Source organism: Acinonyx jubatus, chromosome B3 (genome assembly GCF_027475565.1).
Source record: "Acinonyx jubatus isolate Ajub_Pintada_27869175 chromosome B3, VMU_Ajub_asm_v1.0, whole genome shotgun sequence".
NCBI classification, from domain to species: Eukaryota; Metazoa; Chordata; class Mammalia; order Carnivora; family Felidae; genus Acinonyx; species Acinonyx jubatus.
Window position 1 is genome coordinate 82,639,879 of NC_069386.1, and position 15,728 is coordinate 82,655,606.

General features: G+C 39.6%; 1 protein-coding gene across 4 annotated transcripts in view; it reads right to left on the reverse strand.

Annotated features, from left to right (window-relative positions):
- BAZ1A (bromodomain adjacent to zinc finger domain 1A) overlaps positions 1–14,332 on the reverse strand; it is a 92,443-nt gene extending 78,111 nt beyond the window's left edge. The window contains exons 1-3 of one of the 4 annotated variants that reach the window (XM_027065577.2): positions 14,189–14,332; positions 13,548–13,718; positions 77–355 (exon numbers count right to left, since the gene is read on the reverse strand). In XM_027065577.2, the coding sequence (XP_026921378.1) occupies positions 77–355; positions 13,548–13,660 (392 nt within the window). In that variant the 5' untranslated portion in view covers positions 13,661–13,718; positions 14,189–14,332. Of the gene's footprint in view, positions 1–76; positions 356–13,547; positions 13,818–14,188 lie in introns of those variants that run through there. The other 3 variants (XM_053224358.1, XM_027065576.2, XM_027065574.2) reach the window with 3 other exon arrangements.
- Between the last annotated feature and the right edge of the window lie 1,396 nt (positions 14,333–15,728).

Below are 15,728 nucleotides of genomic sequence, written 5' to 3' on the forward strand. Positions count from 1 at the left end.
TTACCTTTTTGTGTATTCTGAATTTTGAGTAATGTGAATGTATGGGTATCAAAAGGAAAAATTAAAAGTACTTTACCTTGCACCATTGTTCCTAATGACTTCCACAGTTTCTTCAACAAAATATCGATCCTTGACATATGCAAAAATATCATCACAAATTTCATGTAAGCGTGAACGATGGGTAAGGTTGGTCAAGTATAAAACTGGAATAATTAGTGGTTCTGGAAAACTCTGAAGATTCTGTCTTGCTTTTTTCTCTGACTCAAGTGCTTCCTGATAGGTCAGTCCAGGTCTACCCGTCACAGCACAACTCCACACAAGACTGTTGCACAGAATGGTTCGTTCAAAAAAGTCACTGATTAAAAAACAAAAACAAAAATCCATTCATCACCTATCATTTCACAAATTTTACATTAAAAGCTGATAAAGGATTATGCCTTCATTGTAAAATTTTACATAGAATCATAGAACGAGGGTTTAGTAACTGGTCAACTTACACATTAATACAAACCTAAGAAAAAGTATATTTAAACTAGACATTTATATTTTGCAATTTAAAGGTACATTCAGCCAAAATTGAACTTTGATTTCCATCACTTTTGAAATTGGGAGTAAACTGCAAATAAACTCAATCTTTCTTTTTTCTTCTAATATTAAAGGTGTTTGTTCCAAAGCAGCCAAAACACTAGAGACAATTTAAGCACTTAACCATGAACTTTTAAAAGCTTTAAAGTAATAGTGAAAAACTGGCAAATCTAAACATCTAATGATGAGAAAGTTTAGGTAAATTACAGTACTTTATGTAATGAACAATCATAGTCATTAAAGAGTACGAGAAGAGTTCTTAAAAAACATGTTTACCAGAAAAAAAAAAAAACTTTCCAGTTTGATTCCCTCCTATATTTTTGTAAGTTTTTTTAGATGTTTTACTTATTTTTGAGAGAGAGCACGAGTGGGAAAGGGGTGAAGAGAGATGGGAACAGAAGATCTGAAGTGGGCTCTGTGCTGACAGCAGCGAGCCCACTGGGCTCCAATTCACAAACCCTGAGATCATGACTTGAGCCAAAGTGGGATGCTCAAATGACTGAGGCACCTAGGCACTGCCCCCCACCTATATTTTTGAAAGTAAAAGCTTACTAAAAAAATATATATATGGTACCACTTGCATCAAAAAGAAAGAAGACATGCAGGCAGGCAGGCAAAGAAAGATAACCTCAAGAAGCATAAAAGACTTCTAGAATGTTCTACAAAAATCCAGGCAAGAACTACAGAGTAGGGATGGGCCTGGGGGACCATTCTACTGAGTGCTTTTCTGCACTGTTGGAATTTCTTAATATGAGCATTTCTTTTCAAAAATTCTATCAGTCACTTTTAAAATGCGAGAGATCCATAATATGGAAGGATCTCTAAGGTATGTTAAGTAGAAAAAACCCAAATCACTGAATAACGCAATCTCATATACGTTAATCAGAATAACAAAAATGTGTATTTATACAAATACTATAAACAGATGTTCATTATGGAGAAAGGGAGGGACTGCAAAGGAAGGAAAAGGAAAATTTGTTATTCTAAATAGTTCTATATTGTTTGAATTTTTATAAGAAGCACGTACTTGTATTATTTTTTTATAATCAACACATTTTAGAACAGAGAAGGTTATACATATGTAAAAAGGGTAACAATGGTTGCCTCTAAGTGGTAATATACGAGTAAATGTTTTTCCTTCTCTATACTTTGGTGTACTTTTCAATAATTATTTGTGACTGATACAATTCACTATTCTCTAACTTTTTCTCCTTCCTGAAATCTCCCTTTTCCTTCTGTCATCATTCTAAAAAGTATTAAGACTACTATATGTTTACTTCCTGATTAGTATATCTGTAGAGGTTATCCCTAGTAGTCTGATCTCCAAACAAGATTTGAGGTAATTCCATTAACATGGTTTCATTTGTATATTCGTCTGCAGAACAAAATTGAAATCTATGGAAATAAAGAGAACTAATCCTATCTTAATATAAATGGGATCTAAAGAGGTTACCTGCATACATCAAGTTACATGATTTTAATTTAGTACAAAAAAGATTCTTTTGAAGTCTGCACCTTTTAGTAGAGGAGATAATGGATATATACCATTAAAATTAAAATTACAAAGTGATTAAAAGACAGAAGCAGATATCTTTTGGGAGTTCAGAGGAAGGGAAGGAGGAGAGATAGGCAAAAAAGATCAAGAAATACCAGAACAGATTTTAGAGGAAATAGTGTTAAAAAGTTAGGTTGTAAAGGAAAAGTAGAGTTGAAGAAAGAAATGTCAGAGAGAACAAAGATGAGTGTAATCTGGTTCTCATAATCAAGAAAATCTATGCCAAATAACTAATTTATTAGCTAAGAAATTGACAACAGATATACCCAATAAGTGGTTATAAATGGTGCAGAACAAAATGAACGAATGGATGGATCTTGAAAGAGCTCTTAAATTTTACTTCCTAAAACCACAGTTCACTTAGAAAGCTTTATATAAGTTGTCAACTTTTTCCTGTTGAAAAACAGGAACAAACATATCTGTAAGACTCAGCTTACCAAGCCAACACACCTGTTGTGTACAACACACCTGTTGTGAATGTGTACAATTAGCACATGATGTATGTAAGGTATACTTTTATTAATTTAAACCATACTTAATACTACCTAAGAAAAACATACTTCAAATCTAGGTATCTTACATTAACTAGTCTCTAAACCAGAGCTAATAGAAACAGAATGCTAGCCACACATATAATTTTAAATTTTCTAGGGGTTGCATTTAAAAAATTTTAAAGAGAAACAATCTTTTTATATATTAATTAATTTTATATATTTAATTTAACCTAATACATCCTCAAATGCTTTATTTCAAATCTGTAATTAATTTTAAATTCTTCAACGTGTAAATATTTTAAATTCTTTTTTTTTTTGTACTAAGTCTTCAAAATCCAGGATATATTGTGCCTTTATTGCACATCTTAATTCTGATTATCAAGTTCTTAATAACCCCCATGCCAAGTAATGGCTCCTGTGTTGGACAGCACAGCTCTAGCTATAGTGATTAGGTATTTGGTAGGTCATGGAGTATTTGGTGTCATTGTCAGGGAGACAGGGTACTGAGCTGCAATAAACACTATTTAGATGAGTTGACATTGTTCAAAATACCAAAGAGAGCAATGGCACAAGTGCCACAAACCTCCACTAAACTTGTTACCAGGCAGAAAAATAGGATCGTTAGTAACCATCGTTATACATACAGCTGTCTTTCTATACTCAGGTTTCCACCTCCTCTGGCAAAGTGTTTGTACTATTTGTTGTTCCTGTGTCTATCTACTCTGCAAAATTGTTATATTACAGTCCTGTTGTGCACAAAGATCTACACTCAGGAAGAGGGAGACCGAGTACACTACACAGTAGCCGTTTTAAAGTAAGCAAAAAAAAAAAAAAAAAAAAAAAAGCCCAAGGGCTATTTCTCCCTATTCATCACCCCTTAGCAGCATGGCACCAGCATGGCACCATCTCTGACATTTTACACCTTCACTTTCTCACACTGCTGTAATTCCACTCTTCACTCATTTTTCACACACATTCAAGTATGTAGGATTTTGTTAATAATAGTGAACTCCTGGGGGTAGGTTACAGTGACTCTTTAATTTCTATACTATAAGAACATAAAATCATGAAAATTTTATAGGAAGCACATTTTTCCATTGTGAGCAAAAATTTATAAAGTACAAAATCCTGTTTTATATGAATATGTTTAGGCAAATGTAGATTATTACGTCTCCAATTTATTAGTACATTAGTACATTCCTTCAACAATCTTCTTTACCAGAGATGAGCATACTACTCGCCTGGAGGCCAAACCTAGCTTTCCAACTGTTTTTGTAGTTTTATTGGAACACAACCACACCCATACCTTTAGGTATTGTCTATGACTGCTTTCTCACTAACTCCTATGGAATTGGATAGGTACAACAGACACTATGACCTACAAAGCCTAAAATGTGATTATATCTGGCCCTTTAAGAGTTTGATGACTTCTGCTCTTTACCTTTCTTTCTTTCTTTCTTTTTTTTACTGGAAGGAGTGACAAAGAATTATAGTCATCTTCAGTGTACCACAATTCCTGCCTGGAGAGCATTTTCATTCTGACGAGTCATTAATAAGAACAAAATCCTCTGCTTACTTTTATAGTACATCTGATGTTGGGAAGAATTTTCCACAGATTACTTCTGGTCCCCATACATTTTTTTTTTTTTTTAATTTACATCCAAGTTAGTTAGCATACAGTGCAATAATGACTTCAGGAATAGAATCCAGCGATTCATCCCCTGCATATAACACCCAGTGCTCATCCCAACAAGTGTCTTCCTTAATGCCCCTTGACTTTTCCATTATTTCTTAAGGAAAACTTGCTTCTGAGTTAGCAGGTCGACTATTGGCAAGAACACACCTCTAATTAATGTAAATTCAACCAATTCTATGGTGAACAAACTAAGGAACAAAGAGCAACATACTGTTAACTTACAAGGTTATTTGGAAAACTAAAATCTAGTAGAATAAGATTAAGAATGAAGTGACATATAGAATGGCTAAAATTCATAACACAGAAAACAACAGATGTTGGGGAGGATGTGGAGAAAGGGGAGCTCTCTTACACTGTTGGTGGAATGTAAACTGGTACAGCCACTCTGGAAAACAGTATGGAGGTTCCTCAAAAAGTTAAAAATAGACTACCCTATGATCCAGGAATTACACTACTAGGTATATACCTAAAGGATACAAAAATACTGATTTGAAAGAATACATACACCCAGATGTTTATAGCAGGATTATCAACAAAAGCCAAATTATGGAAAGAGCCCAAATGACTCTGATGAATGGATAAAGAAGAGGTAGTATGTATGTATTATACACACACACACACACACACACACACACACACACACACACAGAGGAATATTACTCAGCCATCAAAAAGAATGAAATCTTGCCATTTGCAGTGACATGGATGGGACTAGAGACTATTATGCTAAATGAAATATGTCAGAGAAAGACAAATACCATATGATTTCACTCATATGTGTAATTTAAGAAACAAAGCAAATGAACATAGGCAGGAAAAGAGAGAGACAGGCAAACCCTAAAACACACTCTTAACTCTAGGGAATAAACTGAGGGTTGCTGGAAGGGAGGTGGGCAGGGGATGGGTTAAATAGGTGATAGGTATTAAGGAGAGCACTTGTGACAAGCATTGGGTGTTGTAAGTGATGAATCACTAAATTCTACACCAGAAACTAATATTACACCATATGTTAAATAACTGGAATTTAAATAAAAACTTGAAACTAAAAAAAATAAAAAATAAAAACAAAAAGAATGAAGTGACATAAAAACCAGAAGCCAAATATAATTTAGAAAAGGTAAACACGAAGTGTACTCTACTTAAGGGACAAAACTGTATCAACTAGACATAAGAAAGACCCAGCACAATACTGCATAAAAGATCTAAAGGACATAAACTCCTCTGTCCATAAAAATAATTAGTATAGCTGAGCAATGCAACCACAGGTTAAAAATGAACATAATTCCTGATTTAAACAGCATGCAATATACAAGAGATGGAAAAGTACAAATCATAAACTTAGAAAAGAAGTAACTGCTGTTAAGACAGGATAGATTGTTGTATTAATTTCTTCTACTGACGGGGTTACAAAAGCAAGAGATTAAGAGGTCTTGGGCATGGCTGACTTAACATGCCTTATGTTATACAGAAAAAAATTAGCTAGATGATTCAGCTAGATGAAAATTACATTTATTACATTTATCCACAAATGGTCAGGGGAAAAATTAGATTAATTAAAAATATAATGTTTACTTTTAAAAAACATTTAATGAAATATTACTCTGCAGTTTACTTAGCACTGCCTCAGACTTAGATAATGACACATAAGGCAGACTCCTGAAATCTGCTGATGCACCAAGGTGGGGAACAGCAATAAAGGCTTTTTGTATCTAGAGACTAAAATCTTAAATAGAAATCAACAAAAGTGAAACATTATGGTAGCTTAACAGAAGTCCTAGCTTAACAATAATGAATGTGAAAAAGACAAATTTTAAGTGAACTGCAAATTCATACTTCTAAGAGTTTTTATAGTTTCCTTAGCTTAAAAAGTATCTTTAGAGCACCCTCTGCTAAAAATGTCATTTTTCTCCATTCTGTGTCTTGATAGTTCCATCTTTCAGGACCCAACTCAGATGTTCTCTCCTTATTTGAAGGCTGTTATCAGCTCCATTTTCTATGTTCCCATTACATTTCTATGCTCGATAGCATATATGTGATTTATGCCATTGTGTTATACATTCATTTCTCACTAGAGGGACAAATTATCTCAATACCTCCAGACTCTCCAAAGCATAGTGTCAAAGAGTAATAAACAAATGTACTCTCCACTGGCAGTCCACATTTATTTTTGTGTGTATCTAGATAGAGAAAAGTACACACATATGAATGTGAAGGAGAGGAAGAGTGTCTGAATCTCAGCTTACCACTTGCAGAATGTGACTCTGAGTAAGTTACACAACCTTACTGAACCTGGTTCCCCTCTATAAAATGGGGATATCTTCCATGAACAGTTAATATGAACATTAAATACGATAATAAGATAATACTGGTTGCTCAGCATATTGTATGTACATGCAATAAACAGTATCAATTCTAACTGCTCAGGTACCATATTTGCAAAGAGATCCTAGAAAAATACACAGAATAGCTAGTGTGATACAGGAACAATGTCAGAAGAACAAATAAAAGACTTGAGAATCTTTGAAGAAAAAGTTTGGCATTGGTAAGGGTAGGAAGAGGGATTAGCTGCAAAAAGATAACCAACGAACTCCCAAAACCCAAATAGGATGACCCAAGCATAATATCTTACCAGCTGCTCCGTGGTAGACTGTCTGCAAAGAGGGTTGAAGGTATGCAGCCTCCTTAGAAATATGACTTGGTACTTGTTTCTCACAAGAGGTGGAGTTTATTTCACCGCCTCTTTAATCTGGGCTAGCCCCTCGAGATTAGCTTTGACCAACATAATACAGAAATGACACTGAGAGACTTCTGCTCTCACCCTCTTGGAACCCTGAGACCAGCACCTAAAGCAGTCCATATTAGTCTATTTTTTTAATTTTAATTTTTTAAACATTTTTTCAAGTTTATTTATTTTGAGAGAGACAGAAAAAGTGCGAGTGGGGGACAGGGGAGAGAGGGAGAAGGAAAGAGAGAGAAAGAGAGAGAAAGAGAGAGACAGAGAGAGAGAGAATGAATCCCAAGCAGGCTCTGTGCTGTCAGCACAGAGCCCAACATGGGGCTCAAACCCTTGAAACTGCAAGATCAGGACCTGAGCTGAAACCAAGAGTCTGATGTTTAACAGACTGTGCCACCCAGGCGCCCCCATGTTAGTCTTCTGAAGATGAAAGACCACATGGTCAGAAAAGCCATCCCAGTATTGATATGTCACCACATTGTACACTTTAAATATCTTATAATTCTATTAGTCAATTATATCTCAATAAAGTGAGAAAACACACACAGAGGAAAGAAAAGCGATCCCAGCTGAGGTTCCTGACCTATGACTGAGGCTACCTCTTACTCTAACCAGCCTCAGCCTAACCTTCAACTGACTATAGCTAAATGAGCACAGAGACCAGCAGAAACCACACTGGCAATCCACAGAATAGCGAGCAAATAAAATGGACGATTATTTTGGGCCACTAAGTTTTAGGTTGGCTTGTTACACAGTAACTGATAGACATATTCTGCCTGAAAAAAGAATGTATTAACACAAAACATGGTAGCCTACTAAGTGGATGAAAAGTAAAACTCAAGGGTAGCCTGGGTGGCTCAGTCAGTTTAATATCCGACTTTAGCTCAGGTCATGATCTCATGGTTTGTGGGTTTGAGTCCCAAAGCAGGTTTGCGGCTGTCAGTGTGGAATCCGCTTCTGATCCTCTGTCCCCCCACCCTCTTTCTGCCCCTCCCCCACTCGTTCTCTCTCTCTCTCTCTCTCTCTCTCTCTCTCTCTCAAAAACAAACAAAAAAGTAAAACTCAAAAAGAAAAGCATTTAGGAATCTGTTCTACCATCTAAGAAAAAGACTCCTGGACCCAAATATCTGGAACATGTAGCAGATTTACTTCTAAAGGGGAGCTGAAAATCTAATTTGAAGACAATAGTTATGAAGATTACCCAACTTTCCTTAAAAACTTCATGCTCACGGGGCACCTGCGTGGCTCAGTCAGTTAAGTGTCCAAGTTCAGCTCAGGTCATTATCTGTCATTATCTCATGGTTTGTGGGTTCAAGCCCCACATTAGGCTCTGTGTTGACAGCTCAGAGCCTGGAGCCTACTTAAGATTCTGTCTCCCTCTCTCTCTGCCCGTCTCCTGCTCACACTCTGTCTCTCTCTCAAAAATAAATAAAATATTTTTTTAAAAAAAGACTCCATGCTCACTAAAAGGCCTTCAGATAATAATCAGATTCCATGCATAGCTGGTCTGTATGGACATCTTCCCCCCACTGTAAACTAATGGATCCTAGTCTATACATTTAATATCTAAAGCTTAATCACTGGGCATACGGTAAAGAAGTCAAATGTCTGAGCAGACAATAGAAAGTGGTGCCTATGGAAAGATCTAGGCAGCAAGCTTGAATTTGAAGCAGGGCCCTACGTTCTTGGTGCACATTTCTGCAAGCTCAACAAATAATAGGAAGAATTCTCCCTAATATGTATCATGCAGACAGTAAATAAGAATATAAACTCTAGAGTCTTAGGGGAGTGAAAAGTCTAATCTCACCAACTGTTAGATACATGGTTTTTGACACTGATCTTAGACTTACTCTCTTTATCCCAAATCCAGTTTCCTCATCTGTAAAAGAGGGTTGCTGAAAGGACTGAATTAACAAATGAGCTGATGAACCATGAAAATCGGGTGCTTTATAAACCAGTTAAACACCTTTCAATGGAAAGCCAGGTTGAAGCATAAGCTGGTCTGTCACTGACAAAGAGATTCCTACTTTTTGTATGAAAAGTGTAATTCACTCAAAGATGGTAAACACATTCCGATACCAAGGGGCTAAATGGCTAAAAAAAAAAAAAAAAGTAATTTTATTTAAGAGATTAAGTCATTGGGTAATACAACAAATCATCTTCCTAGCCTACAAATCGGGAATTTCTAGTATCCAGATCTGACTGCTTCATTTTTAACAATCCACAGCCCAAAATAAAAACAAAATTGTCAGCTAACCAAATTACAGAACAAATTTTTATCTTATCTAATAAACCGAAGTACATGCTTTATTCTGCTCTTTGCCTACAAGCTCAGTTTTATTTTTTGTTTTTTGGTTTTTTTGTGTGGTTTGGGGGGGATAAAATCTTTTTTTTAAGTATAATTGACACACAATGTTACATTAGTTTCAGGTGTTCAACTTAGTGATTTGACAAATTTATACATTATGCTATATTCACTACAAGTGTAGCTACCATCTGTCCCATAACACTGCTATTACAGTATCACTGTATCGCACAGGTTTTTTTTAACCTATTTTTTCTAGATTCCACATATAAGAAAGATCATTGGTCTGACTTATTTCACTTAAACAAGGTTAATCCATGTTGTCTTCAATGGCAAGATTTCATTCTTTTTATGACTGAGTAATATTCAATTGTGTATATACCACAATTTCTTTATCCATTCATCCACTGATGAACACTTAGGTTGTTTCCATATCTTGGCTATCACAATGCTGCAACGAACATGGGAGTGCATATAGATTTCCAAATTAGTGGGTTTTTAAAATTTGGATAAATATGCAGAAACAGAGTTGTTGATCATTTGGTAGTTCTATTTTTAAGTTTTTGAGGCACTTTCATACTGTCTTCCATAGTGGCTGCACCAATTTGCATTTCTACAAACTGCACAAGGGTTCAGTTTTCTCCACATCCTATCCAGCAACTGTCTAGTTGACAATAGTCTAGTTGATGCTAGTCTTTTTGATAATAGCCATTCTAACAGGTTTGAGGTGGGATCTCACTGTGGTTCTGATTTGCGTTTCCCTGATTAAGGGTATATAGTGTCTTTTAATGTACCTGTTAGCCACCTGTAGCTCTCCTTTGGAAAACTATTTATTCAGATATTCTGCCCATTTTTTAGTCAGGTTTTTTTTTTCTTATTGAGTTGTAGGAGTTCTTTATAATTTGAATATTAGCCCCTTATTGGATATATAATTTGCAAATACTTTCTCCCATTCAGTAGGTCACCTTTTTGATGTTTTCCTTCACTGTGCAGAAGCTTTTTAGTTTGATATAGTCCCACTTACTTACATTTGCTCTTGTTGCTTCTGCTTTCAGTGCTGGATTTAAAAAAATCATCGCCAAAAACTATGTCAAGGAGCTCACTGCTTAGGAGCTTTCTTCTAGGAGTTTTACGGTTTCAGGTCTTACTTTCAAGTCTTTAATTCATTTTGAGTTTATTTTTGTATAGAACACAAAAACAATGGTCCAGTTTCATTCTTTTGTACCTTAGTTTATCATTTGCCTACAGTTAATGTGCTATTTTTAATGAGTCTTCTTTACTTATGGAAAGCAGGTCAAACAAGAGTTAGCAATTAGTTAAAGAGCATGTAGTTCAAACAAAAAAAAAAAAAAAGAGAAGGGTTTGTACTGTATAATCGCTAAGGATCCATTCTGGTCACAGTCCCTGACTCAAAAAATTCTTGGTCTAGGAAAAGAGAAAATTTGAGGCAACAAATGTATTATATTAGCATGCAATAATAGATCTTACACTAGATAAAATGGAGGGTGGATCATTGCTGCCTAGGACAAAGGAGAAAATGTTAGACTATTTTATCAAGTAAGATGAAGACAGAAAACTAACAATTAAAAGGTCACTGGGAACCTCTACTAACCAGAGTCAGAGGGAAAAGTTACTTTGCATTGTGTTGCAAAAAAAAAAAAAAAAGGCAGGGAAGTGTAGAAACTCTCTTTGAGACTGATTAAAACAGAAAAAGTTATACTTAAATCAAAAACCTGAGCAAATAGGTGAGCATAGTGGTCTTTACACAAATACAAAAGACAAATATATTCATTTAATGCACTTAAAGGATAATCTTCAAACAAATTCACATAAGCCAATTGGTGGTTTAATGAATGAGTGAAAACAAGGTTTCCTTCTCCAGACTTGCGCCAAGGGTCAGATTATCATAATACTAAGGATCACCATATACCATACACCATGAATGCAATTTTGGAAAGATCTCTCTGTAATCATCTAAAAGAAAGTATTACAAAATGTAACACAATTAAATGTCAGTCTTCTTCCAATTTTGCCAATTCAAAGTCACAAAGATTAATACCTAAGAACACTAGTAGCTCTGCTTTGTTCAGGGTAAATGATATTAAATATCTTTGCTCCAAAACCAATGGTCTCTCCTGAACTGCTTATAAATTCCAAAAACCCAAACACTTCAGCACAGAGAAAACAACAAAAACCAAAAAATCAGCTATTTAGAAAAATCTGTTAATGTTACAAGGCTACAAAGGACACAGTTCTTATAATATTAGTGGAAGGTAGTAGGTTTAGGATACCAAAAAATGTATTTCAGCATTTCAGATTTCTCCATGATTATAGTAAGTCATCAAGAACCAAAGTATATAAAAAGTTTAATTCAAAAAGGATACAGCCATAGTCATGCTCCCTTCTGAAGTGAGAAAAGCTTCTTAAAAAGAGAAGATTGCTCATATCAAGGGAGAAAAGTTTGAAACTTAAGCCGGTTTTCCATTTTGTTGGCACTTTTAAGTACAATTGTTTTTAATTGGGAATTATTACCAAGGATTTTAACTTAAACTGAAAAAAAAAAAAAAAGTAAAGAAAGAAAAAGGAAAGAAAGAAGAGAGACATCATCCTTGTCAAGTTACCTAATCCAAATTCACTTAAGTAGTTACAAGAGTGAATATTTGAGTAACAAAACAAGTCTGTACAGGAGCTGAGTTAAGATGTACACTCCTATATAAAAGTACTGTCTGCTGAAAAACTTCTCTAGATACAACATGTTCATGTGTGACTCTTGCTCTGGAGCCGAAGAAAAAAGAGAAGCCAGGAAGTGACTTTTCTAACTTCACTACTCATTTCTCAGACAGGTGCAGACTTTGCCTAAAGCCCTCCCTTGATCACAAAGCCCCCACTCCGAAAAGGTGCCTCCTACACACAATTTATTTGGTTGCTATAACACTTGGTTTCTAAGCCACAAAGAGATTCCTTCTGAGTGGAGAGAATAAAGGGAGCATAAGAAAAAGGGAGGATCAGGCTCCTTCATAGACTGACCAATTCAGGTTCTCACTTGGAGATCCTGTTTTAAACACACATCTCTAAAACACCCCGGGTGTTTGGTGTCACAGGACAAGGGGATCTCCTGGGATAAACCGGGCGAGGTACTGAAGATTTAGGAGTTGAAACTACACACGCAGCAGCTCCGGATTCTTATCAAAACAATAGCGAGTGGCACATGTCAGACAGCCCACATGCGCAGGGGGATAAAGAGGAGACTGGCTGAGGCTGGAGTTGAACTTGTCTTAACCCCCTCCCCCAACGCCCACCTCCGCCCTCGGGGCTACGCGAAAAAAGTGATAACTAGGGGTGCCCAGCGCCCGGCTCTCTCCCCGCGTCTTCCCCCCCCCCCCGCCCCCGCCCGAACCCTACTTCTTCCTCACCAAGGTCTCCCGGGGGCGGAGACGCTGAGTTCTCCGGGGCCGGGAGTTAGTCACCAAAAAGAGGCGGTGACAGAGCGCTCGGCTCGCGTCGCACACTCCGAGGCCTAGCCTCACCGGGCGAGAGCCCGCTGGTGGAGCCCCTCGTGTCCCGGCCCCCCCCCACCTCGCCCCGCCGGGGAGCCCACTCCCTCTCCGAGTCTCAACTCCGCTCCCTCCCTCCCGTCCTCTCCTTTAGGCAGCTAGCTCCAACGTTCAGTCTCCACTCCCGACCGAGGAAACGACGCCCAGTCCGGCCGTTTCCTGCCCCCGGGGGCGGGGATTCCCTCCCCGGGGCCGGGGGACGGCGGCCCCGTGCCGGTGACCCGAGCGGGGATCCCCTCGGCCGCCGGGCGGGGATCCCGGAACTGGCCCCGGAGTGCGCGTGTGGCCGAGGCGGGGAGGGGCGACGCGGGGAGTTTCCGCTGCCCGGCGGCCGGGCGGCAGCGGCGGCTGGAAGCGGTCCCCACCGCCGGCCGAGGACTCCAGCCTTTTCGGCCCCGGCCCGCTCTCCCCACGCGCGCCAACAGCGGGTCGCGCCGCCCGGGAACCCCGCGCAGTCACCGTCGGGCTGGGCGGGGGTGGGCAGAGAAACGCGGGCCCGCGGCCAGACGTCACTTTCAAGTCGCCCCGCCAGAAGCCCAAATTGAGCAAAAGAAGAGACAAAAGGACGCTGGGGAGGGAGTCCCCACACTCCCTCGCACCCCCCGCGCCCGGCCCGGCCCTTACTCGTAGTGGCGGAAGATCTCGTTGGTGACTTTACAGTAGAAAACTTCCTCGTCCGGCCGCAGGTCCGCGGGCGGCTTCTGTCTCACAAACGGCTTTCGGTGTAGCAGCGGCATCTCCTGTCCGCCGGCGGGCTCGCCCGGACCCTCTGCCGCCCGCGTCGGCCCCGCTTCCCTATCAAAATTGGAGGGAAAGGAAAGCCGGTAAGGTGGGGAGCGCTCGGTGGCGGCGTGGGCCGGTCCGCGCGCCGGGGTGAGCTCGACTGCCTTTTGTGTGACTGACGCGCCGCGGCTGCCACCCGGGCCGAGGTCGCTCCGGCCGCTCCTGGGGTACTGGGCGAGCCGAGCCGCCGCCTCTGCCCTCCCAGCGCGCCCCACCTCCGCACGCCCGGCGGCCGGCTCACAATGGGGCCGCACGCCCCGCCGCGGGCGGGCGGTGCGGGGACGGCGGCGGCCCCCTCCCCCAGCGCCGGCTCCCGGCCCGCCGCCGGGCTCGCAACGTGCTTGGCGCGCAGCCGGCCGGCCCGACGCCGCGAGGAGCTCGCTGCGGGCGGACCCCGGCGCCGCTCCGCTTTGTTCCCCCGCTCGCTTACACTTCCCTGCCGGCGCCGGCCGGCTTGCGAGCGACCACACGGAGCCCCTCACCTGCGAGCACGCCGACTGCCACCTCTCCACCTTTTCAACTACAAGGGCAGCGAGGGGAGGCTCTGTCCTCCCGGGGGGTCGCCTCTCGCCGGCCGCGCCGCGCCGCCGGCCGCCGCTTGTCTCGCTGCCACGGCCTGGCTCCGCGCGGGGGATCGCGTCCCACCGCCACTTCCCCGCCTCTCGGAGCTCCTGGGAAGTTTCTGATCTACTTTCGGCTCAGAAGGAGGAAGAGCTGTTGGGAGGAGCTTTTCACTTCTCGCTTCTACCTTTTTATTGGCTGCTCGATGACTTTTACAGCCTGTCACTGATACAGGAAGAGACGGCGGAGAGCCTGGGAGAGCTACATTATTAATTAATGGAGCAACCCCTTGTGTAGAATCAGAAGCATCCTCCATGTTTGAGATTATCAGCCAAGAGATCTAGGGAAGGCGCTGGGATTTCATAAACACATGGCTAACAAAGTAAAGCCTTCATCTTCGAGTCTGGCACCGTCGCTTGGTTTCACGGTGGGCAAAGGATTCCAGTTAAGATTTAACTTTTATTTTAAGATGGGAAGAGAGATGAGAAATAAAAAATATAAACTATTTTGATATGTTCTTCAATATTAGAATTTTCATGTCTAAAAAAATGTTTTGCTTGTGTAAGCATCCTTCTTGGAAAGAAAATACCTTTTCTTGACAGCAGTTCTCTTTAATATTTAAAGAGGGCAATTCAGTCAAAGATCAGAGGAAAAGACCAAAAAGGTATATGTTACAAAATGTCATCATGCCTATGGGACCACCATATATTTAAAACTAAAAAACACACCTTTAGAAAGTAGTATTTGTAATGCGCCGCTGAAAATATTTTGCAAAGTATCAACATTTAATTCAATCATATAGAATTTTAAAGATTATGGATTTGCTAGTGAAATTTACCCGAAAGCAACTTTCCCATATTCAAAATTTCCACTTGTGAAACTAATTTTAATGCACATAATACTTGTGACTCTTGAATTAAAAAGAATTTTTGAAACTACAAATAACTCCAAATGTTTGCCAGTTTTGTTTTAAATCATCTTTTTTGCTACAGCCCTTGACATTTGCTTATTTGCGGATTAACATGTAAGAATGAGTCTAAAAGACAGTAAGTTTGAAGAACAGTCGTTCAACAAAGGACATAACTAAGTACCAGCAATGTGAAATGATCATAGTTATAGAAACAATGTAGGATCATCTTTATATCTTCAAATTAAGTACATGAGTACATTGGAGCAGAAAATGTAAGGAATCTATTCAAATGGCAAGAGTTATAATTTTTTAACTTCTTTCAAGATACTTTTATGGCAGCTAGCAAAATAAAATTTTGTGAAAGACACAATATGCTTGGAGTGTTTTAAAAATCATTAATAAAATTAATGCACCTTACTGTACAAATATAGAAGTCACAGAGGCTTGGAAGTGTTCTCAGTACTAAATATATATATTCTTTAGTCTGGATAAACTCTTCAAAAAATTTTGCACTCAAACATTTTAACTGGCCTCCAACAAGTACTTGAGTA